Source organism: Micromys minutus (genome assembly GCF_963924665.1).
Source record: "Micromys minutus genome assembly, chromosome: 29".
Classification (NCBI taxonomy): Eukaryota; Metazoa; Chordata; class Mammalia; order Rodentia; family Muridae; genus Micromys; species Micromys minutus.
Window position 1 is genome coordinate 24,504,266 of NC_137964.1, and position 27,226 is coordinate 24,531,491.

Consider the following 27,226-nt stretch of genomic DNA (forward strand, 5'->3'; position numbering starts at 1 on the left):
GCGGCGGCGGCGGCCGAGTGGCGGGATGGCGGGCGCTGTGAGCGAGGCGCGCTTTGCGGGGCTGTCGCTGATGCAGCTGCACGAGCTGCTGGAGGACGATGCACAGCTCGGCGACATGGTGCGGGGGATGGAGGAGGTGAGCGTCTTGGGACCGGGGGAACGGGGTGCTGGGACGGCGCGCTGGCAGCCAGAGTGGGGCCCTGGTGCGAGAATCGGGGGCGCCGAGGGCCCCAGGCCGGTTTGAATCGGGGATCGGAGCCTAGAACCAAGACATGGGGTCTTTGGGACCGGGAGAGGGAGTGAAGGCGCTGAGATTGGCTTGGTAGGGGTGGAGGTGACTGCCGTCGAGACTCCCAAGACTCCAGGGAACTAAAGCAGGTAGATTAGGCAACGGGTTTGGGAAGGTTTTTAAAGGAAAGGTTGGAAAGTCGTAGGGGCACTGAAGCCAGTAAAAGCAGATCGGATATGGGGACTAGCTCGAGTTGTCGGACTGTTCAAAGATGGGCTTGTGGGGAGCAGAGATCTGTAGCTGAGTCTCGGATGGGATTCTGAGAGGGGTCCTCGAAGTTCAGAGGCTCCAGGTCACAGACAGCTAGGGCAAGGTGGAAAGGGACCCAGTGGCTGTCGGCTTTCCAAAAAGACCTTTCCCGTGAACGTGGCTTTAGGAGAGTTGGCTCAGAGTTCCTTCCTTTGGTTCTGTGAACGGGCTGTGAGTGGCCAGAGAAGACCCCTTTCCCCAAGCATCCCGGCCTTCACGTAAAGAAAAGATTGAGGGAATTCTAGCTTGGCTGGCTCTGCCCACCTCTTTGGGCTCCTGAAATTGCTTCTGACAACAGGGTAAAAAGGGGGGCTGGGAGCTGACTTCTGACCCCCCTTCTCTATAGTCCAAAGCCAGCCCAGCCTCTGGAAGGCATGCGCCCGCCCATGTTTCTGGTTATCTTCCTCCACACCTCGCCTGTGGTTTGCTTTGAGGAGTGACTGGTTTCACCCTTGCAGATCTGCCCTGAGTACTTCTCCTTTTCCTTCTTTCCCAACTGGCCCTGACGCTGATACTCTGAGTCTGGAGCTGTCTGATCCAGCTCTCTGTGGCCCACTACCTCCTTTGTCTGGGAAGTCTGAGCTTCCCTAAGCCTGCAGAGCTTAGTTTTGCTTCCTGCCAGAAGCTGGTATAGGGGGGCTCTTTTGGCTTGCTTTCCGAAGAGGAATTGTTCAGCACCCAGCCAGCCCCCTTCCAAGGGGGCTTGTAAGAAGGTTGTACATTCAGAATCCCTGGAAAACCCTCAACAGATCATTGTCTGCCGCTACAGAGAGGCCACTGTAGTAAGATGGTATCAGTGTTTCCATTAATACACCCCTTGTATTCACCGGCTTTGCAGCTTGGCACATAGAACGTTGCCCTGAGATGCAATTTACCCGGTTTGTGGTCTCCATGTGGCACTGTCCATTTTCAGAGAAGAATAAGAGACCCAAAAAAAAAAAAAAAAAAAAAAAAAAAAATCCATCTTTCTTGACTGACTGAGAGTTCCGTGCCTGCACAAGAAAGGACAGTTCTTGCTTGGCTTCGCTGCAGCTTCTGAGAGACGTTTTGTTGGCTGTGTGCAGAGTGTCTTTCTAGCTTAATAATAAAATGATAGGTAGACTTTTCGGCATGCCACCCTGCCTTGCAAGCTGCCACTTTGCTGCATGTGACTCTTCTGTTTCAGTGAGTACAGCCACTGGATCTCTGTAAGTGGAACACTCAATAACATAAACTCTTACTTAGCAGAGGATCGGAGGGGAGTGAGTCAAGTCCTCTGTGACTCCAACCTCACCGTCCTCCCCTCTAGAAACCTAGAGATCAGTTTGTTGTTGTTTTGTTTCGAGACAGGGTTTCTCTGTGTAGCCCTGGCTGTCCTGGAATTCGATTTGTAGACCAGGCTGGCCTCGAACTCACAAGGGATCCACCTGGTTCCACCTCCCGGGTGCTGAGATTAAAGGGCATGTTTCCATCCCTGGCTTGAAACTGGAGACTGTTAGAGGAAGAGAAAGGCAAATAAATGTAGCAGGAATTTTAATCTAGTTTAATTTTTTTGAGTCGAAGCGTCCTTCCTACCACAGTACCGGGATGGGAATGCTGAGGACCTCATAGTGTCACAGGAGTTACTCAGCAGCTTTTAAAACAGGGAAACAACTGGAAAACCAAAACACCTGGTTTGCACACCCGTCGTCCTATTATGGGCGGTGTTTTCTAAAGGAATGGGTGGAACTCCAACGGCGGTTTTTATTTAATTTTTTTTTTTTTTTTTTTTTTTTTTTTTTTTGGTTGTGAAAGTTTCCCTCCCCTGGCCAAGTCATGCATTTGTTTATTTTGGGATGGTTTCAAGAGAGAAGAGTCTGGGAATCATCCTGGACCATTGACTCCTGACCAAATGGAGTATTACATGAATAGACCACTCATATTCATAAATAAATCTTTAAGAAAAGGACTAGCTGATGTCACCCTAACAGATGAGTAAGGTCTTGTTTTTAAAATTTTTAAAATAAATGTTGATTTGCCATTAGCCTCAAACATTTTACCTTTCTACGGTCAGGGGGGTCATGTGACTCAGTGGTTCTAGGAAACATTAGGGAGTGGAATGGGCCTTTCACAGCACGGACTCTCATAAACTGAAGTGAAGATTAAGGTTCTGTGTGTTTCTCTCTCTCTCTCTCTCTCTCTCAACTGGCAGAAGGAAGTATTTTAAATTGTAGGGTGAGGCTTCTCGCAGCCTGAAGGGATATTTTGTGGCTGCTGTCAAGTGTGGCTTGTTGAAGGCATTCACTGTTAGGCTTAACTGCTGTGGGCCTTGTCTTCACTATTTTAATTGCAGAGTGTGAGTTTTAGCACAGCTCTTCGAATTAACATGACACTGTGCTCTCAGGCCCTGTGTGTTTTCTCTTTTCCTGTCTCCTGTCCGGCATGCTGCTTCCTAAATTCAGACATCATAACTGAGCCTTTTTTTCTTTTTGGAGAAAAAAGGATTGTGTGGGTGGTTGGAAAGGTGGAGACAGGGATGGGAAGATGACACTCGGGGGTTGAGACGGGGGTCTCCCTGCATAACTCTGGCTGCCCTGGAACTCATTTTGTAGACCAGGCAGGCCTAGGTAGATCCATTTGCCTCTGCCTCCCAAGTGCTAGGATTAAAGAAAGGCGTGCCTGTGCCACCAGGCACGGCTGAATTTGTTTTGTGTACACATGGGTGTGGATGAACAAATGGGGATCCTGGAGCAACTTTGAGGAGGAGGTTCTTTCCTTCCTCTGCGGGACAGGGGTTCTTCCTTCTTCTGTGGGACGGAGGGATTGAACTCAGGCTTGTGCAACAAAGGGCCTTTTACCACCTAAACCCACAGTTCTCAACCTGTGGGTCCCCACTCCTTTGGAGGCTGAACAACCCTTTCGCAGGCTTAAGGCCACCGGAAAACGCGGATGCTTGCATGACAGTTCATAGCAGTAGCAAAACTACACTCATGAAGTAGCCATGAGAATTCCGTGCTAAATGGTTGCAGCATTAGGAAGGCTGAGACTCACTGACTTTATTTTTACGTGGCCGTGGAATGCGCCTTTATCTGGCCACACAAACCCCACTGCCTGGCAAAGCACTCCCATAAAAGGAACGGTTGCTTAGGGGATTAGGCAAGTACACCGGACCTCTTGGGTCACTTCTCCCTGTGTGTCTTCTATGGAAATGCTACCTGGTCCATGGCTAAGGGTCTCAGAGGATTCAAATTCTGCAGCTTTGTCCCCATGGGAAGCAAAATGCCAACACACAGAACTGTTGGGAGTCTGAGAAGACAAGAGTGTTTTGTGGGAAGTGAAGAACAACTCAGGTCTGGAAGAAGGGACCTCCTTGAGGCCTTTTGGGCTGTGACTTGTGTGTGACAGCAGCCACTGCCCAAGTCATAATGGCTCATTGAAATGGAACGCTATCCTGGGACTCCTTTGGAACACACAGGCTGAATCGTTGCTGGTGGGACTTGGGTTTTTAGGAGCTAAGGATTTGAACTTGCTGAGGTTGGGCAGTGGGTTCTCACTCTATAGGCCTGGCTGTCCTGGAACTGACTCTGTAAACCAGGCTGGCCTCAGATCAGAGCTCTTCCTGCTTCTGCCTCCTGAGTGCTGGGATTAAAGGTGCGAGCCATCACACTTGGGTTTTTTCTTTTTAAATAGTAATGGTACACTTTCACTGGAAGATGGTAGGTAAGAGTCACGTGACTGGGTGGCTGCCTTTTAAGTCACTTAAGGTCTGTGCTCTTCAGTTTTCTCAGCCTTTAGGGAGAATGGTGGTGCCTGTCCTTTTAGGGCTTTATGCAGCCCAGAGGGAGTGATCCCCAGAGGTCATCCCCCACCCCCCACCACCTTAGAGCTTTTCTGAGCTGAGAGATTAAAGCAGGCTGGATTGTCTGAAGCAGCTGGATTGTCACAAATGTGAGACCAGACTGGGCTCAATTGTGAGAGACCCTCTAAAAAGTGAAAGAGACTAGGATCTGGGCCAGGCCAGCCTCCTACCCCTTCCGTCTTAGACACCTGAGCATCAGCTTCACCATAGGGTTCTCCAGCTCCCTCAATCACAGACGTGTTCTGTGTCCCTTAGCCTCTTCATCTGTGGCGTTTGATACCCATTTTATAATCTGTTCACTTCCTGTGACCCCACGGTTCATTTCGTCACGTGTGTGTCTTCCACACCGGCACCAGCATGCCGTCTGACAAAGGGTCTCCCCATCAGTGTCACTGGCTTCAGTGGATGAAGAGTGGCCCGGATTGAGTGTGGAAGGGGGCGCCTGTAGGTGGAAAGGGAGAAACGAGACCCTGTTGGACTGCAGGGCTCCAGCAGGGCACCTCCAGGACAGGAGTGAGTGTGCGGCTCTGGGGCTCCTCCAGAACCACCTGTAGGTTGGCTGTGACTTCAGCCAACCTTCCCCAGTGCTTGGAAATCGAATAAGGTTTGCATGGCCACCCGGTAATTAGTCTGTTGTCAGAGGTGCCATCAAGTAACAAAAGAAGTTCTGGGAATTAAGTGACCCCATTTTGATGTCCTCTCACTGTGCTTCCGTCAGACTGGCTCGAATCGGAACCTGGACTGGCTGAGCCCCTGAGCTAAGGAAGGCCAGCTTTGTTGTTCGTGAGGCCCTTATTGCAGTATTTGGAATGGACGTTGCCATGGGGATTTATGCCGGGCACACAGTACATGGTTATCCGCACAGACTCGGTGACAGTTGACCAGGCAGCCACTGGCGCCGAAAGCGTGCTGAGACAAGAGTTGTATTTGGCTGTTTTCTTCCTGGCCGTCACTTGGAAGAACTTTTCCTTACCAGCAGGACAGAGGCAGAAGCAAAGCTCCTTGTCGGATTTCTCCGTGAAGAATGGAATTTGAGGTGTGATGTGTGATGTACTTGGGTTTGTTGTCTCTAGGGTACATGACTAACTCTCACTTAACAAACTCAGTTGGCCCGGAGCTTGCTGTATATAAACAAGACTGGTCTCAAACTCACATTCCTGCCCTTGCCTCCCAAGTGCTGATGTTAAAGGCATGGACCACAACCCCTGATTCTTCTTCTTCTTCTCCTTCTTCTTCTTCTTTTCTTGTACATTTTACTTATGTGTGTGCCTGTGTGGAAGTTGGAGGACAGCTAATGGGAGCTGGGTCTCTCCACCACATCAGCCCCAGCGATTGAAGTCAGATTGCTGTCATGTTTACATGCTAAGCCATCTGGCTGGCCACATACTTCTTTTACATCAAAGCTTTCGTTATCTCCAAGGGTTAACGAATGGCCTCTTGAGGTTGTGTTCATGTCCATAGCCCGGTGCCCAGCACAGTGAAGGGACACAGTGGCTACTAATTAATGTTTGCCTACAGCCAGCCAGTTTCCTTCGTGTGCACATAGCTGAGTTCTAGGAGGCTTATGCATTACTCAACCCTCGTGAAGAACCTGTTCTCTCTGGGGATGTGAAACTAGTAAAGCCACAGCTTTTTTTTTTTTTCTTTCTTCCTCTTTTCTTTTTCCGCAGGGCTGGGGATAGAACTGAGTGCCTTCCGAATTGGAGACAGGCTCTCCACCACCAAACTGGGCCCTCGGCCCTAGATTTTTATCCTTTAGGATCATGATGGTATACACAGCCAAATCCCACAAAATAGATTTTAAATGCTGGAATTTAGCTCACGGTAGTCAGGGGAGACCCAGGAAGCCTTTGGGGCATGGAAGACGGTCACAGAGTGTTTCCTGGAGGAGACAGTGACTCAGCTGGGATTCAGAGGTTGAGATATAGGTATTCAGGTGATAAGGGAGGAGGCTCTAGGGCCTGGTGTGGACATCTGGAACAAGGAGTCCAGCGAGGTTCTGGAGCACTGCAGGCGCCGTGATACACTAACATGCTTGAGGGACCAGTGCTAGGCTGATGCTAGAGAGGCAGGCGGCACCAGATGGCCTTATAGGCCACCAGGGTAAGGAGCTTGGCCTGATCCTCTGGAGAGCCACTATAGGATTTAAGCCAGGGAGTGTTGCGGTTGGCTGCCCTTGACATTTATGTAGATGATTCTGGTGTGTGTGTGTGTGTGTGTGTGTGTGTGTGTGTGTGTTGGGGAGAGTGTGGGGGATGAATTGGGGGGGATAAGATTAGGAAACAGGAAGATCAGTGAGAAGGCTGAAAAACAAAATCGAACCTTGAGCAGCCACAGAAGTGGGCTTCAGGACTGGAGGCTGTACTCCAGCCGAGCTACTGGGTCTTGCTCTGCCTCAATGAAGTAAGAGTGAACCTGTTTGTGTGTGTGTGTGTGTGTGTGTGTGTGTGTGTGTGTGTGTGTGCGCGCGTGCGCGCGCGCACGTGCAAGAAAATAACAGGAAAAAAAGGCAGCGTAAGTTTTTAAAACTACAAAACTTGGGATGTCAATCATATGTATATGTGTATGCATTTGCTTTTTGGTGATGGCCGGAGGATGATATACATCTTGCTGTGTAGCCCAGGCAAGCCCCAAACTGGTGCTCCCCTGCCTCAGCCTCTAAAATACTACTAAGACTACGAGGTGTAGCTGTTATGTGTGGGAGGAAGTGGGGAGACTGAGACAAGATTTGGGGTGCAGGGAAACTTTCTCAAATACTAGTTTGCTCACCGTTAACACAGTCTCAACGATAGCATCCCGAAACAGGCACCGTGTCATGTGCCTGTCACTCTAGCTGTGGGAAGCTCAGGTAGGCGCATGAGTTAAGGCTAGACAGGGTGACAGAGTTGAGACTATTTAATAAAAGAAAAGCAGCTGTAGTTCAGAGGAAATTTATTTCATTCCTAACGCTGGATACCCAGTGTGTGAAGGCTCTGTGTGCTCCTAGTACTTGGGAGGTGGAGGCAGGAGGACCAGGCATTCAGGACCATCCTTGCCTGTACTGGGAGATTGCCGCCAGCCTGGGAAAAGGAACAGAAAAAGGGCATCCTGTGTACTTATCCCAAGGATTAAATACACTAGCCTGTATAATTCAATGTGGTACCTGGCAGTAGTAGGAGTGAGCAGAAAGCCTTTCAGTGTGAGGCCATTGGAGCTGGCAGACATTTCCTTCAGGCATTACTTCCTGGAATTTTAATTCTTGGTGGTCATTATATGGTTCCCAGCAAGTAGAGTTGGGGAAATGGTGGTCAGTGGGCTGGGGAGGGGCTGCTTTGTTTCTTCCTGCCTGGGTGGAGGGAGTGGGGGGCCACCTTGGCGAGTTGGGAAGTGGGGTGGAAGAAGGTGGGGAGACCTTGGGGGGTTGGGAGGGTGTGAGATGAAGTTCTAGAGGCTGTGCACCTGTGTACCTGATTTTCTACACTAATAGATGCCTGGGGGCCCTGGGGCCTCCAATGGGCTAGATGCCATCTGCTGCTACTGCCTGGGTTCCTGGGGTACCTCTCAATGGGAGCGCAGTAGTTTTCTAGAATGAGTTCTGGGTCATGGAGGAAGGCCTTGTGAGTTTTATGGACTTCGTTTCAGGAGGCGGGGAGCCTATATTTGTTGTTTCTGAGCCAGTGTCTCAAACTCTTAAAAAAACCAAAACAAACAAACAAACAAACAAACAAACAAAAAACCCAGACAGATCAGAAAGCATCCCAGGAGTTGGTCTGTCTTTTCACCATGTGGGTCCCAGAATTTGAGTTCAGATGGGCAGTGTTGGTAGCCACGCCCCCGTCCCTGCAGCGTGGTTTTTAGTGGCTACTTGACATCTGTGTCTCTGTCCTAATTTATGTATTCTGAGTACTCAGGTAATCCTTTCCCCACCATAAAGTCTATTAAATGACATTTAGCTTTTTTTTTTTTGCCCCTTTTTTTTTTTTTTTTTTTGCGCTGGGTTAGTGCTGGGACCACAGTGACAGACTTCTTGTAGAGAAACCTGTCTTTCTGTCATTGAGGGTATGAAACAAAGTCACTTGTGGACCCTGGCCCTGCTGGTACTTTTTTTTGTGCCCCACCCACTGTGCTCCCTGTCTTTGCTATCTGGTCCTCCCACCAGAGGCCTGAGGCGATGGGTAAGCCCAGTTAGGGACTAGAAACTTGCAAGTGTGAGCCAAAACAAAGAGCCTCTTTATAAGCTGATTAACTCTGGTATTTTGTTATAGTGATGGAAATTCAGGAATCTGGGATGGCTTAGGCATCTGATAGCTAGGTTTTTGTTATAAAAACTTAAGGAGAATAATCTAGAGAGCAATAGTTTCTGTTTTGACTCATTTTCTTTTCTTTTTTTTTTTTCTAACTACCTACATGAAGAAGGAAAAAAAATCTCATGATTAGAACAGGAGTTTTCTCCTTTATTACAAAGAGAGAGTAACGAAAGTCATGAAAGAAAGTTTATCAAACCGAAGTCAGAGTCAGGGTTAGAAAGGTCATGTAAAGATTCATATTAAAGATAAGAGGGAAACGTCAGAAGACACCGAATCCAGAGCCCACTGGGACTGGCAGTTTTCCATTCGTCCTTTATACAGACCAAGCTGAAAGACGCCCCCACACCAACCTCTTGAAGTTGTGGGTAAGAGGAAAGAAAGCCTAAGAAACCTCGGCTGCTTTGGTGGTTGGCCTCAAACAGAAACCACTAAGAAAACCCAGGTCCCGGGCCTGCGGTGGCCTCCCTCACATTCCCACTGCTGAGAGGCAGAGAGAGGAGGCTCACTTAAGCCCATGAGTTTAAGACCACTCTGGCTATCTCACTCAAAAGAGAAAAATAAAAGTTGGGGTTTAGAAAATTTCTTCAGTAAGCTGAATCTTGGGGGCCATGTGGTCAAAGGGAGAAAGGAGTCTTCAGTTTTAAATTCCCACAGAAGACGGAGATCTTTCCACTGAACTAAGTGTTCCAGTAATTCTACATCTGTCTGCCTTTGCTGTCAACAGAAGTGACAGTGAGCTTGCTCAATGGGTAATGGCGGTTGACATTTGATTCCCCAGAAGCCACGTGGTAGACAAAGAGAACTAAATCCCACCAGCTCTCCTTGGCCCATGTGAATGGCCTAGCTCGTGCATACCCTTTATGGCGTGACTTGTGCTAAGGTGATATCCCCGTCCATTCGTATCTCTGCTTGGTCAGGCACGCACACGTGTGCACACACTCACAAGCATTAAAAAGTTTTAAAGGAGACTAAGCCAGGCATGGTAATGTGTGCCTGTCTTCCCATTTACTTGGGAGGCTGATGCAGGAATATCATTTGAGCTCAGATGTTTAGGACCAGCGAGTGACACCTCATTTAAGAGTAAGTAAGTAAATAAATAAACACATGTATAAATAAAACCCAGGACTTAGGAGGTGGGGGCAGGCTCAGGCGGATTTCTCTGAGCTCAAGGCCAGCCTGGTCTGAGATAGTTCCAGGACAATCAGGGCTACACAGAGAAAACCTGTCTCAACAAAACAAACAGAGCATGATGCCCCTCACCCTTCCTCATGACGAGCCCAGCTTTTCAGCTGCTCCCTAGCCACATGCTAATCAAGGGCCAAGTGTGTTTGCTTCCAGACCTCTTCATTCTGGGTTTATTTGCTGAGAACTTATGTAATATTCTCCAGCTGGTGAACCGTGTGTGGAAGAGGGCTGCTTCTGTGACTGTGCTTTCGAAAGAGCTAATACAAAGTATTTCACTGGGAAAGACCCAGACCCTCGCTGGTGAGCGAACTGTGGACTAGACCAAGAACCAGTCACTGTCAGCTCTCACGGTGCTTGCCCAGTTCCTGAGTCTTCACCTAGTGGAAGGATGTGACCAAGCTCAGGGCAAAGTGCTTAAACCCATCCCTAGAAGCCATGTGTAAAAGCCAGACTCCCACAGGATTGCCACATAGTGGTACATGTAATCCCAGTGCTGGGGAGGAAGAGACAGGTCAGCCAGTGAGAGACCTTGTCTTAACGTAAGGCTGTAAAGCGGATAGCACCTGAAGAATTAGCTCTGTTCCCTGGTTCCACACATGTGCATACACACATGTACCTGCACACACACACAAGAAAGACCTTGTCTTAAGTGGGGGGGAAATGGGCACATTCCTGTCTTTAAAATGGCTAGCCAGTGCATGCTGGAGGTAGCATTAAGAGTATGCGGCCAGCCTGGACTACATGGAGCTATCCGAAAGAAAACAAAACAACCAAAGTGTTCAGTGTGTGGGTGCTTTAACCAATCTGCCCAGTTAACTGATTCGGTGTGTGGTGCAGAATTTCCAGGCTTAGCTGCAAAGGTTGGGATTCAGTGGTCTGGGAACACACACACTTTTAGGAAACTGGGGACAAGAGCAATTAGCATCATGATTAATGTGGGTGGTCCATCCTGTCTTCCCACCTCAGCCAGGGTCCTGAGTTAGCATAAGGCCAGCGGCTCTAGTCAAGTCACATCTCAAAGCGGGTGTCTGAGCCACTTAGACCTGTCACACTTTCTTGCTCCTCACACCACCACATCTAGTTCCAAGTTTCAAGAGCTTGATGATTTTTGTTTGAATGTTAAGGAATAAGTCTTGTAGGAAATGGTCCGCACTAGGTGTCATCCTACCAGAACTAGGACACTGACAAACTGTGTCCTAGAAGTGATTTCGGCTCTTCTCTGGTGCATGTGTGCTTCTGTGAACATGATCTACGTACGAGTGAGCGGCATCCCAGTCCTTAGCCTCGAGGCCAGCTCCATGCGTCCGGAACTGGGTTTAGAGGCCACTACCTGCTATTTTCTGAGAAAGCGGCTTCTATCTTTCATCCCAGCAAGAAGGTATCTTTACTTAAAAAAGTGACTGGAAATCGTTGGTCCTTTTGTGTTTGTGTTTTTGAGACAGGATTTCTCTGTATAGCTCTGTACCAAAACTCACTCTGTGGGCCAGGCTGGCCTTGAACTCACAGAGATCCCACTGCCTCAGCCTCCTGTGCCACCATCCCAGAAAACCTTTGTTTCTCAGCCAAGTGGGTGGAGCCTTTGATAAACAGCTTGTGAATTCCTTCCTGAGTGGGTTGTAGTCTTGGAGATGGTTTCACACAGCCCCCGAGACAGCTGTATTTTAGGCCAGTTTCGTAATGTTCCGCAGCTCCTCCACTGTATTTCTGGACCTTCCTACCTTCCCTCTGTCACCATGCTAAGCAGTCTGACTCTGCAACTGCTGGGCTCCTCTTAGTAAAAGTAGAGGGAGATCAGAATTGAAGAGAGCAGCCCCTAAGGGCTACAGCAAACCTTTGCAGGGTGTGGGGGCCAGGGACTGTCCTGGATCACAGGCCTCCTGAAAACCAGAAGAAGTCAGTTGGCAAATGACTTTTGCCACCGGTTAACTTTGAATGGGAGATGAGTTTGAGCTTTCTAATAACCACAGGGCCAGCAAGATGGCTCACAGGGTAAAGGTGATTGTCTCCAAACCTTGTAATCACCTGAGTTTGGTGGTGGAAGGAGAGAACTAACTCCCATAATTTGTCCTGTGTCACTCATGCACACGTGTGTGCAGACACGCACACAGTATGTAATATAGAAACAATAACATGCCAAGGCTGAAGAGGTGATTCAGCAGTTAAGAGCATAGACAACTCCTGCAGGAGACCTGAGTTTGGCTGAGCTGTGTGTGGCTTTGGCTCCAGCGCCGGCACTCAAGCGCATGCCCACATACAGACACAGGAAGATACAGAATGAAAAAGAAACCCGCAGCCCGTGACGACAGTGACTGCATTCAGATGAGTGGGTGAAAGAAGTGGCAGTTAACCTGCTGAGCACGTGCCCTGTGGAGCACAGGCCAGTGCTTTCCGTCTAAAATGGTCTGCAAGCCTGTATCGCCCAAGGTCCCAGTACAGTCCCAACCCAGTGGCAGATGGAACAAAAGCTTAAGGGCTATCTCCTCCTCATTGTGTTTCAGAGAGCTTTGAATGTATCTGAAGTGGCAAAGGTCAGCGACGATGTGGTCAGTGGGCGATGACCTCACTAACTAGACAGTTTGAGAGTGTCATACTCTGCAGATGTCAACCCCCTCTTCAGGAAGTTGTTTGTGTTTGGCTGGGGTTTTTTTGTTTGTTTGTTTGTTTTTGTTTTTTGTTTGTTTGTTTTTTATATTGCTGTTTTTCTGATCACCATAGCCCAGGCTGACCTCAGATTTACATCAATCCTCCTGTCTCAACCTCAGAGTACTGGGATGAGCCTGGTTCAAAAGTTGTCTTTAAAAAGATGAAAGGGAGTGAAGCCAGTACTGTGCTGTTTCTGTGTGAACTGCGTTTCCCGTGATCAGATTAGACAGAAAGCTTTGCCGGTGTTGAAGGAATGGTGTTGGATGCAGAGAGTGATCCTGGCATTGTGGTCGGGTCCCAGAGTTCGCCCAACAGTTTTTAAGAGTGAATGATAGGATGCTGCTCTTAAATACGTTCAAGGTAAAGGTTGCGGGTGGCTCAGGGTAGATGACCTCCCGCAAGAGCAAAACTCTGGTTCAACACTCAGCCCTTTGCATGAAGAAAGGGGTGTTTGACAATGTTGACAAGAACCTGGATAGGGTTCTGTGTGGCTGCTTTGTGCGTGTGAATAAGGACAGACAGACATAGTGGGAGTGACTTCTGGGTAGTTGTTGTCCCCATTTATTCCTTAGCACTCAAGAAAGACCCCCAGCAGTGTTGCAGCAGGGCGGAGAACCCAAAGACGCTAGTACATCCTGGGACAGGACGATGGGGCCCCCAGTATCCTAAATCTTTATACATATCAGCTTGATTTCTCTTCCCAAGGCATTCTCTCATACACTGTGCTGTGTGTGTGTGCAGCCACGCCACAAGTGACAGTGCCCAACCTGCAGAGCCTTACACACCGAGACGATCCTGACCCCGAGACACTGGAGGTCTAGGCTGCTTCCAGGTCATTGTTGGGCTCTTAGGTGTGCTTCCTGAATGAGTGAAGGAGTGAACTAATGAATGAGTGAGCGGTTACTGTGTTAGAGCATGTTGTGACTGACTGGGATGAGCAATCGCTCGTGGTTTTTAAAAATACACTTTTAATTAAAGTAGAATTACACCTTCCCCCTCCCCTTTGTCTCTGCAGCCTCTCCCCGTGCCATCTCCAATCCTTCCCATCCTCCTCCTCAAGCTGATAGCTCCTTTTCTTTGGTTACTATTGCACATACATATCTGTATGTGCATGTCTGTTCTGCGTGTGTAGGTTTCAAGGCTGACTGTTTTGTGTTAGACAACCAGTTAAGGGTACCCACCGGTGGGAGGCAGTTTTGTCCTAACAGTCATTGTTTGCCTAGTCCTTTGTCTAGAGCTGGGACCCTATAAAGCTTTTGGTTGTTTTTGAATGAATGGGTAAATTACAGTGGCCTCAGGGCTGTCTAACTCCGCTTTCTCATACCCATTGAGCCTTGTAAGTGGGGAAGGTTGACTCTAACTGCAGAGGGTTCACCAAGCCCTTGTCCCAATCTTATCCTTTTCCCTTTATTTCAGGTTGTGCTCAGTGCTGTGGGCAAACCAGGGTGACAGGCAGTCATGGCCTGCTGGGTGGTAACAAGCGTTAGTTTATGATGCTGCCAAAACTACGCTAGTTAGACAGTTAAAGACTGTGGTCTGGAGGAGCTGAACAGTAAGTAAGGACAGGCGGTGCCTGGTGTTGTGTGTGCACTGCAGAGACTGCAGATCTGCCATTTCACTTAGCTTTGTTGCTCTGAGACAGGGTCTAGCTCTGTAGCTCTGGCCGGTCTTGGACTTGCAGCTGTCCGCCTGTGTCTGGAGTGCTGGGGTCGCACAAGGTGCACCACACCTGGCCTTAAGGGGCTGGTTGTCCTCGTCAGAAGGGTGAGAGATGGCCTCACTGCTTAGGAAAGCTGCTGAGGTTATCTGCAGGCTTCTGGCCAAACAGGCGCAGTGGATGGAGGGATTCCTGGTAGGAAGGGGCCACTAAGATTCCTCTGTGGTGACAGATGTGGGAGGGGGAGACAGCACTGGGGAGAGCCTAGGTTACCTGCTCTTACTCCCCGTGAGGAAGCGTACTCCACTTTACCTTCTTCCATCTTTGGTCCACATTGTTGAGTTACAGGACGAGAAGAGGAAGAGAGGTCATAGGCATTGTTCAGTCAGTTGGCGTCAAGGGACAGAGTAGGATCGAGGGTGGACCTCGAGATGCCAGCACTGTGCATGTGCACTGTGGCTGCTGTGGCAGCTCACCGCAGCGCTGTGGTCTCAGAATGTTATGTGTCCCACTCCAGGAGCTGGGAGTCTGGCACGATGTGTCATGTGGCCCCTCTTTCACTTCTAGCTGTGGCCGGCTCCCTTGTGGCCACACTCCTCCAAACTGGGGATCATGGCAGTACAAGAGGTGGCAGAGAACATTTGAGCAGTGAGGGTCGAGTTTGGGGTAGGGCTGTTCAGATAAAAGCAGCTTGGTAGAGGTGTGACAGGACAGTGGGGACCTAGGAGTCCCATGAACCAATCTGGTGACAAGTATCATCAATACCACTGTGTTTATTGCCCCAATAACATGTTTGCTTGTTAAATAAAGGAAGGCTGTTCACCTTGTGCATACGCCAGGCCTGCAGAGAACGGTGACGGTGACGTAACCCGGCTGTAACCTTCAGGCGACTCACTGGAGTCACATCATGTGACTACACAGAGGCTGCCAGGACTGATAAGGATTCCCAGCTGGGCCATGGTGACACTCCTTTAATCCCAGGACTCAGGAGGCAGAGGCAGGTGGGTCTCTGGACTCAGGAGTTTGAGGCGAGCCTGGTCTGCAGAGTGGGTTCCAGGGCTACATAGAGAAACCGTGTCTGGTAGGACAGGAGAGAGGGAGAGACAGAGTATTTCCATTCATTTGTTCAGATTTCCTCCTGTAGTTCAGGAGCATGTCTTGTGTGAAGAGGAGTCGGGCCTGCCAGAAGTAGCAGACCTCTTCCATGAGAAAGACAGACCTGCCTGCACTCAGGAAGACATGCTCATAATTACAGACAAGGGAGCCAGACTCTGGTCAGCTTGGGTCAGAATTTTACGTTGGAAAAGCTGCTGGTTTGGATGGTGTCCACTGGAAATCCAAGCCTTTGACCTGGCCCTAGCCAGCAGGGGTAGGGAGTCTCCCGGCTCTAAGTGGTGCGCAGGCAGAGGAAGCTTACATCTGTTTCCTTCCTTATGGGTTTATTTTCTAACAAGTCTCCCCATTTCTGCCCCATTTCCAACAGGGTTGGGGGGGGGGTCAGAGGTCAACACTGGGTATCTTCCATTCTCCATCTCTCCCTTATCTTTGAGACAAGGCCTCTGACTGCACAGCTCACCTATCAGCTGGCCCGGCAGGGTAATGAGCTGCGGGGTCTGCCTCCCCCAGCGCTGGAGTTACAGTCGGTACGACTATGCCAGCCTTTCACACGGACACTGGGGATCTGAACTGAGGTCCTCTCCAGCCCCCACTCCCACTCCTACCCCCATTTTTAAAGAGGTCTTTTATTTTCCTAGGGTGTTTGCCTTCTGTTTGTACTGACACCAGAAAGGTGTGGTTTTTAACATAAGGAAATAACTTTAATCAAGTGATTTAAAAAAAAAAAAAAGCCGTATCTCAGAGAAAAGAGTTTGAAAGTAAACTGACTCCAGCAGTTCAGGGCGGCCATGTTAACTCTGGGTAAAGTCCTAGTCGGCTTTGGTTAGATGCATGGGCAGAAATAGCCACATGGGGCCTGATAAATGTGTCACACACAGCTCTTTTTTTGAAGCAGGGAAAGGAAGCTGAAGTGAAACCCAGAACATTTACAGAAATGGCTCTTTACCACAGAGAAATTATTTCCTGAAAAGATTGCTCTATGGTTAAAAAGAGAGATGGGCCGTGGGAAAAGATCAAGGGTCTGGCCACCGCCGGCCTGAGTTCTCACGTGTGCCCTCTCGCCTGTTGTGGGGACGAGGATGTGAACAGTTTGGATTCCTTTCAAGCCCGACTTGTGAACTTCCCTCTGCTCTCAGATTCTGTGCTGGGCCAGTGGCCCTGCCAAGCTTTCCCTGTCCCTGTCCCGGCCAAAGTTACAAAAGCTAAGAACAGAAGGCCTGTCAGCCCGCAGCATTTCTGACCCTTGCCTTCCTAGAGGCTGGGCATGTTCTCTGGGTGGCCATTTAGGACTTGTCATTTGTTTCTATATAAAAAAAAATCTGCTGGCCCAAAGGATATATAAAAAATATAACCAGTTTAACAGCCTGGCTGTCATCGTTGGGAGTTTGTTTGGTTTCTTTTATTGGTGGGTGGCTTTGGCTTTATGAGTCCCATCAAATGGCTGCCTGGTCCTTAGCACAGGCTTCCCTGTGTTTTCTTCTAGGACTTTGTGCTATGTAGGGCAAGTGGTCCTGACTGCGCCCCGTGGGAACAAGATATTTTTGTATTGCATTTTATGGAGAAACTAAAGTGGTGTGTCTCAGTTTAGCTGCATGTTGGAATCCCCTGAGAGTTTGGGGAAAAAGTCCTTGCCTGGGCCTCCTCCAGACAGTTGGCTAGTAGGTGGTCGGTTTGGATTTGGGTGGAGTGGGGGTGTCCAGAGCCTCATGCATGCTAGGGAGGTGTTCTGTTATTGAGCTCTGTGCCCCAGCCCACAGGCACTGGGCTTTTTAGCATCTCCCTTTAAGAAGCATAGCCGATGGGTGACGATGGCTGGCTAGCCACTGTTGTGAAGCTGCCTTTAACAATGCTGAGACAAGTGCTTGAATATCACCTTTCCCACGCCCACCTCAGGACCACGGGGTTACTGTGTTGCTTCTGCTAAGAATGTCTGGGGATGTTCTGCTTTGGAAACTACCCACAGAGTGTGACCCCATATGCCCTCAGATAGGCTTAGACTCAAGTGACATTCTTCGAGAGCCCAGCGAGTGCACAAGGCTTTGTGGCATAATGCTCTGTTCCTTGACAAACAGCTCACTTTTTCTTAGTCCGTATTTTGTTACCCTTTGCATTGTACGACGGTGGAGATGAAACCCAGAGCCTTGCACGTGATTGACAAGCACCCTGGAGCCCCAGCCCTGTTCTTTGGTTGAGAATCGGTTTCTGGTTTGCCCTCTAAGGGGGAGGGTATGCGTTGGTGGGGCAGATTTCACTGAGTGGCCCCTGTGTGCTGGGACCGGTTGTGCCAAGCACGATCCAATACCTAGGATTTTAATGGGACTGGGCAGATGGTGAGCAAGATTAGACACTGGTTACTGTTGGGAGAGTGAAGAGCAATGTCGGTGGGTGGCTGTGAGCTTGGTAGGGTGGTCAGGGAGGCCTCAGAGAAAAAGTGAGATGGTCCAGCTCCATCTCAGCTAGTGGGGACGGGCCAAGAGTGGCCCTCCAGAGAGGGCAGAGGACAAGGCTCCACTTTGAGTGTTCCTGTAATTGTGGGTTTTCTCTGCCTACCTTAGGCCTGGAAAACTGGCTTTTCATCAATGGCCTGGAACAGAGAGTTCCGGTCTCAGCATTGACGTTTACAAGCATGAATGTGGTGGTTCGGGATGTTTCAGGCGGGCCGATTGGGAGGTTGAGGCGGGCCGATTGGGAGTCTGTGGCCAGCCTGGCCTACGCAGTGAGAACCTGTCTGGAAACAAATTACCATGCAGAGCAGCTGGCTGGAGCAGGAACCATGTCCTGGTCCTGACCTTGGCCTGCCACTCGTGAGGCCACAGCAGTTAGTTTGCTTCTGAGCTTCATTGAGGCATGAGCTCAGAAGGTAAGACACCTGTGTCCTCTCATCCCACCCCCCAGTGCTAGGATCAGGTAACGTCCTAACACATTACACTCACAGCCAAGGGCCTGACCCTGATCCCCACAGGATATAGAACAGAGACTCCGTCCCTAGTTAGAAGTTGTCCATTCACAGCCCCTCCCTGCCCTCTTTCTCTCCATCATAATAGTTGAGACTACCGCATGCTTGGAATCAGATCGATGGCCCTCCAGGGTTGGCTTTTCACACCCTGTGATTCTCTGGGGTTTTATTCAAGTTGTTTGGTGTATGAGTCCTTCTCTCCCTTTTACTTGCCGAATAGTATTCACAGCTGCACTGCTCCCGGTGAAAGACAAGCGGGTTGCTTTCTGTTGAACAAATCTGCTGGGAAATGTAAGTGCAGAGGTGTATGTGCATGTGTGTGGAGATTTTGTTTTTTCTGGAAGAATGCCCATGAGTACAGCTTCTGGGTCAAATGATAATTCCATGTTTAGTTTCATAAGATCTGCCAGAGTGGATATGCACAGGTTGTTTAGTTTCTTCCTCTCAACAGCTTAACAATGGAAGGAAAGACTCATGCAGCCGTCGGTCCAGGCAGGGCCACAGGAGCCCTACCTGCCTTCCAGGAACCCACCTTAGAGTTCAGCCTTCCTCTCTGCTTGCTTAAGCAGCAGAGAGAAGTGAAAGTGTCCTGTGCCACCAGCCACGGGCATGTGTCTGGCTCATGTTTACAGTGCTGAGGCTTAAAGTGGCTTCAGCTTTAAGTGGTTTTGTGACTGAGGTCCTTGATGGTTGGTTTCGACTGAGTGTGGTCTTTAGGGCCTGTGTATGTGCTAAACAAATGCCTCTGGCGTGATCTGGTACCCAATATTCAAAGGCATTTCTTTTACTCTGGGGGTTCCCCTGCTCTCCGCCGTGTGTCCCATGTGTGAGAATGCTCGGAACCATGCGAGCACTGTCTAGGGTGGGAAGTGGGGGAGCCGAGGACTATATACAGAATACAGAGAGGAAGGAAGTCAGCAAAAATAGCCTGGGTGGGGTGGCTAAAAAATATTAGAGGGAAAATGAACGGCTGGGGAGGGTTGAAGAGCCGCTGGAAGAGGTTTAGTCTGTCACCTTGGGCGAGGGTTGAACTTAAAAGTAATGGTGGGCGGGCCGTGTAGAGGAAGTTGTCACGAGTGAGGAAATAGGGAATCAGAAGGCAGATGTTCTTGTTTCTCACATGGAACACACGTGGCCAAGCTTTGTCCCTTTCACAGATTTCCCACTCGAAGGTCCACACAGCCGGCCTTCAATACCTGTCAGCCTCGAGTTGCTGAGGGGAAGTCTTGTTCGCAAAGTCAGCCCCTCTCCCTTTGGGTCAGCTTTGCTAATGGGGACAAAGTAGGAGAGCTGCTAGTGGGTGTGAGAAAGACAGAGAAGTGGTCACTGTAAACATAACTCACTCTCTGGACCCAGCTGGGCTCCTTTGATCTGAGGCTGACTGTGGAGCGCACACTGGCGTCCGGCCGACTGCGCACCCTCCGATTTCCTCCGCCGCCGCCGCAGAGCTTGTTCTCACAGCCCAGCCCTGGGCCTTCACAGCTGCTCATTCCTGCCAGAATTCAAGTCACAGTGCATCCATTGAAGCCAAAGCCCTGTGCACTACCACCGGGAGGGAATCGGGCCTCATCCTTTGTGAATGGGGAGTGCTCACAAGAAGGTGGAGGGGCAGGAGTCTCTGCTTAGCTTGTCTGCCCTGCATGTAGGCCATCTGGGAGACCAGGGAGGGGTGTAGCCCCCGCCCCCGCCCCCACCAGCAGAGCTTGCCTGGGAACTAACACACCAACTGTGGTCTCACCCGCCTGTGTGTTTCTTGCAGACGCAGACTGTTCAGCTTAACAAAGAGATGACACTGGCTAGCAACCGGAGCCTGGCAGAGGGAAACCTTCTGTACCAGCCCCAACTGGATGCTCAGAAAGCTCGCCTGACCCAAAAATACCAGGAACTCCAGGTTCTCTTTGAGGCCTATCAGATAAAGAAGACCAAACTAGGTAACTTTTTCCAGGTGATCTTTGAGATTAAAGATTTGAAGGAAGGCTGAGCAGTGTTGGCGAAAACCTTTAATCCCAACACTGGGGAGGCAGAGGCAGGTGGATCTCTTAATACGAGGCCAGCCTGGTCCACATAGTCCAGGACAGCCAAGGGTATAAGGAGAAACCCTGTCTTAACTGAGAAGAGTTGAAGTAAGCACCCACCAGGAAAATGACATGGAAAAGTTTGAGGTCACAGTAGTGACTACCGTGACAAGCTGTAGTTTGTGTATGAATCACACTGCTGGTTCAGGGGAGAAACCACTTTCTAAATCAAAGACTCCACCTGCTCCAGAAATCTTCTGAACTGGAGTAGTCAGCTGACACTCCAGTGTGCGTCCGCTGTCAACATGAAGGGGAACATCGTGCAGAAACATCACAGCTCACTTCATCTTTACACAAAGATAGGAGGACTGTGTGTGTGTGTGTGTGTGTGTGTGTGTGTGTGTGCTGAAAATGTATGTGACTGGTGTGTGTGGTATATGTGTGTGTTAAGTGTCTGTGATATATGTGTAGGGGGTATGAGTGTGTGTGGTATGTGTGAGTATGTATATGGAGTGTGTGATACATGTGTGTGTGTGGTATATGTGAGTATGTCTATGAAGTGTGTGGTATGTGTGAATGTGTGTATGGTATGTGTGGTATATCTGTGAAAGTGTATGTGGGAAGTGTGGGGTGTGTAGTATATGTGTGAGTGTGTTGGGAGAGTGTGTTCAGTGTGTGTGTTAGAGTGTGTGTGTGTCAACCCTGGTTGGGCTTGAACTTACTTTGTAGCTGCAGACAACCTTCCTGCCTCTGCCTTCTGAGTGCTGGGATTGCAGGTGTAAAGCAGCAGCAAGCCTCAGGGCCGAGGGTGTTCATGGAACATTTATTTAGATTAAGAAACCTTGGGACAGAGAGACAGAGACAGAGACAGAAAGACAGACATACATGCAGGCCTGGAGAGATGGCTCAGTGGTTAAGGGCACCATCTGTTCTGAAGAACCAAGATTCAGTTCCCAGCCCCCACATGGCAGCTCACAACCGCCTGCGACTCCCACCTTCATGAAGACATACATGCAAGCAAAATGCCAATGTACATAAAGTAAAAATAAAAGCTAGTTTAAAAAGAATGTGGAAAAAGAAACCTTGTGAGAGTCAGGTGTGTTGGCGCTCGGCACTTGGCAGGTAGATCTTTGTGAGTTGGAGGCCAACCTGGTCTACATAGAAGGGCAGGACAACTAGGGCTACGAGAAAGATTCCATCTTAAAAAAAACAAAACAAACAAACAAAAAAGGACCCAGCGTCTGGACTGGAGAGGTGGCTCGGAGTGCTCGCTGCTCTGGAGGTCCCAAAGCTCCCACACAAGCAGCCCACAACTGGCTGGATCTGGTGTCCCCCACTGGCACCAGCACACCCGAAACACACCTTAAAAAATACCTGGTGTGGTGACGCACACCTTTAATCGTAGTGCTCCCCAGGCAGCTTGGAAATCTCTGATTTCTAGACCAGCCTGGTCTACAGAGTGAATTCCAGGCCAGCCATAGTTACGTAGAAAGACCTTGTCTCAAAAATTAAAAAACAAAAACTCCAAATCACCTTCTCCAGAGAGATTTACAGCTACTGTGTACAGTCCTCTTGGTCCCTGTACTGCTGACAGTTGCCAGTTCCCACTCAGATTGTAAGAAAAAACAGTAAAGACGTGAATAGCAAGTGCCGGTGCGGGGCACCACCTTGGAAGAGCCTCTTGGCCAGGTCCTCTAGTGCACAGGGCACATCCAGTGGAAGGAGACAGTGTCTAGAAGAGATAAATACAAATATTGTTTGGGATTTGTCTTTTTTTAACAGTGGTTAAGTTGAAGAATAACCTAAGTGTCCATCTGCAGAGTGCAGGCTGGGACGGAACAGCAGCTTTGAAAGAAGTCTCGGACACATCTGTACCACGGCAGGGAGATGCTGAGGAAAAGAGGCTGACAGAGCCAGGGCAGTGTCTCCCTTGATGTAAAGGCCAGCCTTGAAGGGGGAGTGGGCAAGATGGAGCCTCGGAGAATGTTTGTCCTCCCTGATCTGGTGGAATATTACTGGAGTTTTATTCATACGGTTTTTGTTCATTTGCTGTAAGATTGATTTTTACGTAGGTGTTTGTGAGTGTATGTTACCTTGCGTGGGTGCTAGGAATTGAACCCAGGTCCTCTGGAAGGGCAGGACGTGCTCTTAACCTCTGAGCTTTCTCTCTGGCCCCTCATGCTTTTAATCTGAGACCCTAAGGCTTCAGGTGTGTGTGCTAGATTAAGTTATCACTCAAAAATAGAACGTGATAAGGGACAGCGGTTGAGAGAAAAAGTAGGAAATGCTCCGTTGGTGGCAGGCCTGTAGGTGCAGCCATAGGAGGTGGATTGCAGTTTAGACCACTTGGCCATTCAGTGAGACCGAATACAATGTAAGAGTGGGGTAGGCTGTGGATAGAGCTCATTGGCAGACTTACATGTGTGAAGCTCCTGTTCAGCCCTCAGTACTGGGAAAGCCTGTATGATACAGTGTTGGGGTCACATGGGAAGCAGCTAGCTCTGGTCAGATGATGCTGTTCCCCTAAGGTGGGATGCTGGCATGCTCTCTGCCTCCTACAGCTTGCCCCTTCCAGCTCCTCTGTGTTTAAAGCTTTATTTTCAGCTTCCTGGTAATTCCTATTGCCTTTCTCGTTGGAAGTGACTTTCTCCATCTAGGAACCTGGAAGGCATCTGGCAGGATGCACTACCTCATGCCATCATATTTTCTTTTTTACTTTTTCCAGACAAACAGTCCAACAATGCTTCCTTGGAGACTCTGTTAGCACTTCTTCAAGCAGAAGGGGCCAAGATTGAGGAAGACACTGAGGTAAGACGACACTTAGTGGACTCCACATGTCTGGACTCTTAGGTCACCCTGTTCAGTCCTTGTCCTCCAGGACATGGGAGCCCCACAACTCCACAGCCAACTATTCCAAGACACACAGGTCTGGAGGCAAGTGGGTATCCTGGCCTCTGGCTTGGAACATGCTAGACAGGAGCCCAGCAGTTCAGTGCTGGCCTAGGTGTGGATGTGCATCCTGCCCTGAACTCTTGCCAACCTCTTGGGTCTGAGGCATCTGCAGTGGTCAGTGAAGCAGCTCGTCGCTGTTTCCACTCGTGGCAGACTGAATACAGGGGCTGGAGCCTTGAGAGGGGAGGAAATGAATCAGAGTCCTGTGCCTTAGCAAGTCAGGGCTGGCTGCATATTGCCAGGTCAGGGTGTGCTTGTCTGACTAACCCGTTAGGCCTTGGCAGGCCCTGATAGCCACAAGTAGGGTTCTTGGCTGGGTACTCACCAGGGTGAGTCATTGGTCGGGTTGCAGCCAGGTGGAAACCAGAGGGCAGGGCCGAGAGAGAGAGAGAGAGAGAGAGAGAGAGAGAGAGAGAGAGAGAGAGAGAGATGGCCCGCCATCTGTCAGGGTTCTGCAGAGCCAACAGGGGACCACCTACCTCATCTTCCTGTGGCTCTGCTTGGTGACGGCTCCTGCCAGCATCACCCAGGTCAGCAGCTCTGAGCCTGTGGCAGAGGATGGGCACCAAGGAGTGCTCCCAGGATGGGCATTAGGGATTTGGGGGTGGGGGAGGGGTTGCGGGAGGCTGAGAACTTCTTTCTCTTTGCCTGGACTGAAAGGAACCTTCTTCCTAACAGTTGGCCTGTCTTATAACCTGGTTTCTCCTGCCTCTTGTAGAACATGGCAGAGAAGTTTCTGGATGGAGAGCTTCCTCTGGATGCCTTTATTGATGTCTACCAGAGCAAGCGGAAGCTGGCTCACATGCGACGTGTCAAAGTGGAGAAGCTCCAGGAGCTGGTGCTGAAGGGACAGAGACTCCCACAGGCTGGGGCCCCACTACCACCCAGGGCACCCGAGCCGTCACCTGCCGCCGCCCTTCCCTATCCCTCTCTGGAGGCCACTGGGCTCCCTTCTGTTGTGCCTCGGCGCATCCCCCCACCTCCACCCCCAGTGCCTGCAGGACACATACCCACCCCATTCACTGCTGCCATGGGCTCAGGACAGGCTTCTGCATACCCAGGATTACAGTGCCCACCTCTGCCTCCCAGAGTGGGCCTCCCCTCTCAGCAAGGATTTTCCGCACAGTTGGTGTCACCGTACCCACCAGCCCTGCCCCAGAGACCCCCTCCACGGATGGCTCCACACCAGCCAGGCTTCATCCTGCAGTGAACTTGGGTGCCTGCTCTTCCTGCAAGACGTTCTCTGCCTGCCGTGCCGAGCTCTGCAAACAGAGGCTGTGAGGTTAAGCATCTGGGCCAAGGGCTTGGGTGCCCTGGGCCAGTGTGTCCATCCGACTTTAGAATTGTAGGTCCGTGGTAATAGAGAGCAGGTTTTGTGCACCAAGGGAGCTCTGTTTGTGCCAGGCCAGTCAGCATCACATCGGTCTGTGGTCTGGGTGTGATTTCTGAGTGTCTAGTGTTGGACTCGTGCATTTGGAAAGATAACCCCCTCCCCCAATTTAGAATTGTGGCCCTCCTGTTGCAGCTTTATTTAATAAGCATGATTAATTAATCTGTTTTATTTTCAAGTCTTGGCCCACCAACTGCTGTGGCGCTAGTTAAGGCTGGTCTGCACCGGCCAGCCTGGAATGTGTGCCCACGGCCAGGCCATGCTGGGCAGCTGTACTGTTCGTTCGGTCTGCAGGGCAGCGCAGTGACCTCCCACTCCTGCCAAGCTGGGTGTTCTCATGGTTCAAAGCCACAGGCAGTTTGTACTTGGCTGCTGTGTGCAGAGGCCAGGAGAGCTGTGGCCCTGGGTGTGAGGGCAGTGTGAGCTGGACTTTGCACAGCACAGTCCTTTGCCCCTCCCCCCTCATGCCTCAAGCCGCATGACGGTTTCTGTGAAGAAAAAAAAACTCAGTGTTTTTACTACACTTGTAATTTTCCTGTTTTATATTTCAAAAGAAAACTTTTTTGACACTCTCGACCATTCAGGGAAACTTTTTTAAAAAAATGCAGATACTGTTTTGAGCTGGTTAAAAATGCAGATTTATTGAGTGCCGCTTCCTGTCAGGCAAGCAGTGCATGGTCACATCCGTCAGTGCCCGTGCTGTGCCTTAGCTTCACTTGGTGCCAGGACTCAGATGCCTGCAGTGTGCCAGCTACAGCTGCCCTACTGAGCCCCGTTAGGCAGGGCCTGGCGGGCCTCGTTACTTTGTGATAGGTCAGAGAGGGTCCCCCCTCCAACCAGGATAATCTTAGGCAGCTGGCAGTGCTGCAGGTGTTGGCCAGGGCATGGGTGGGGTTTGGGGAAAGCCCACCCCACAGGATTGGCGGCAGCAGCTCCTTCCTGCCTGGGATCTCATCTGCAGGTGCCACATGTGCAGAGTTCCCAGGGCCCAGCTGGGAAGGGGCAGTCCCCACACCTGTTCCCAGAAGAGGGCTGCGTGCCTGTTGGTAGAACTCAGAACCCCACCTTCACCGTACCAGCTGGCTACAGCCCAAGGTAACAGTCAAGGAAGTTATTAGAGTCTGTCCCAGCTGGGCCACCAGCCTTTGTCCCCAAGTCGTCCTGTATTCCTCTTCGTGGATTTGGACTCTGTGCCCTACTGGAACTATTCTGTAAAGAGACAACGCTGTATATGTCACCTCAATACCTCTGCCACCAGCAACGCCCACTGCCCAGTCATGGGCTGCAGCCACAAGGGAACTTCGGGTGGATGTAGTAAAGGGGTCGCCAGGCTGACCTTGCCAGACCATAGCTGGCACCTGGGCTGTAAAGCTGTAGTTCTTATTAAATTGAGAATTATTAATTTCAGTTTATTGAATTTCTCTTTGATCCTGCCACTGCTTTACCTGGGAGTGTCTGATCACAGCTGCCTGTGTACCTGTTGCCCTGCTAAGTTGTTTCTGGTCTCATGTCCCCAATTGAGCTGTGTGTTCTGGTGACTTGTGCTCTCTTGCTCTTTGCTGAACCACAAGACCCCACTCCAAGGGCTTTGACACAAGAGCAGCCCTATTCAAGTCGTCTGTCCTCTGACACAGCCCTATGTGTGCACACAGGAGATGCCTTTAGGAAGAGGGAGGCTTGTGCTGAGAAATCAAGCTCTTTCATGGCAGTTGCTACCTTGTAGCCCCAGTGGTTTATTTAAAGCAAGCTTTATTACATACTGACCAAGAAATGGACTTTGGTCAGCACACCCTCCCGCTGGGATTTCCCAGCTGAATGGCTGGATTATGAGTCTTTATGAACTCAGACCAACTGGATCATTTCCTTCCACTGGGCCCTTTTTACCTAAGAGTGGAACCAGAGGAGCAAGGTGAATGGTGGGGGTAGGGCTGACTTTTGCTATAAGATTCTTGAGGTGACTGGTCTCCAATTCTAGGTTTGAGCCTCAGGATGCTGTCAGATGAGTCCTTGGATCACTACCTTGCTTGGGCCAGTTTTCCCTGGTTTGTAAATATAAGCACTCTAAGACGTGTTCTGAAGTTCTGTTAAGAACATGAGTCAGACCTAGCAGCTCCATCAGCCTCATAAGCTTGGAGATCAGTTTGCAAAGCACTTGCCTAGCCTCCCTGGTAAGATGGCTCCATCCAGAGAAGGCAGGCTTGACAGTGGGAACTTGACTCTGTCCCAAGAGCAGGCATTCTTGTGTCACCTCTGATGGGGCTGCAAGTTGAGCAGGGTATGCAGGTCAAGTCCTAACCACCAGTACAGACACTACAAGGCTGAACTCAACTGTAACACATGGTCTCAGATGTGGTGCACTGGTATTAATTACTGGTGACACCCAAGGGAGATCACAGGGCTTCCAGGCTGGAATAGCAGGGGCCTCAATTAGGGAAGCCTTGAGGGGATGAGAAGAGGGTAATGGCCGGCCCGGCCTGTAGTTAAAATGGCTTGATCTACAACACAAAGACTCGTGCTTGGTGACAGGGCTGCCAGCTGCTCTAGCAAGGCTGTCCTCGGGTTCAGACACCTGCACAGGGCCAGCCAGACAAGTGTGTGTATCTCTGGAGAAATGAAAAGCCTGGCAGAGGCCCTCACTAGGGCACTGGTAACAACAGTCAAGAGTTTTATT

General features: G+C 50.0%; 1 protein-coding gene across 1 annotated transcript; it reads left to right on the plus strand.

Moving 5' to 3' along the window:
- VPS37B (VPS37B subunit of ESCRT-I) lies at positions 1–25,948 on the plus strand. Its single transcript, XM_080940420.1, has 4 exons — positions 1–136; positions 19,958–20,129; positions 22,939–23,021; positions 23,884–25,948. Exons 1-4 carry the CDS (start codon positions 26–28, stop codon positions 24,373–24,375), a joined length of 858 nt encoding a protein of 285 aa, XP_080796546.1. The 5' UTR covers positions 1–25; the 3' UTR covers positions 24,376–25,948.
- Positions 25,949–27,226: the final 1,278 nt, after the last annotated feature.

Bases quoted from the DNA above. Each gene is read 5' to 3' on its own strand.
- VPS37B (XM_080940420.1), top strand. From the start codon at position 26: ATGGCGGGCGCTGTGAGCGAGGCGCGCTTTGCGGGGCTGTCGCTGATG. The intron at 137-19,957 runs GTGAGCGTCTTG...TGTTTCTTGCAG, and splicing joins TGGTGCGGGGGATGGAGGAG to ACGCAGACTGTTCAGCTTAA. The intron at 20,130-22,938 runs GTAACTTTTTCC...TACTTTTTCCAG, and splicing joins GATAAAGAAGACCAAACTAG to ACAAACAGTCCAACAATGCT.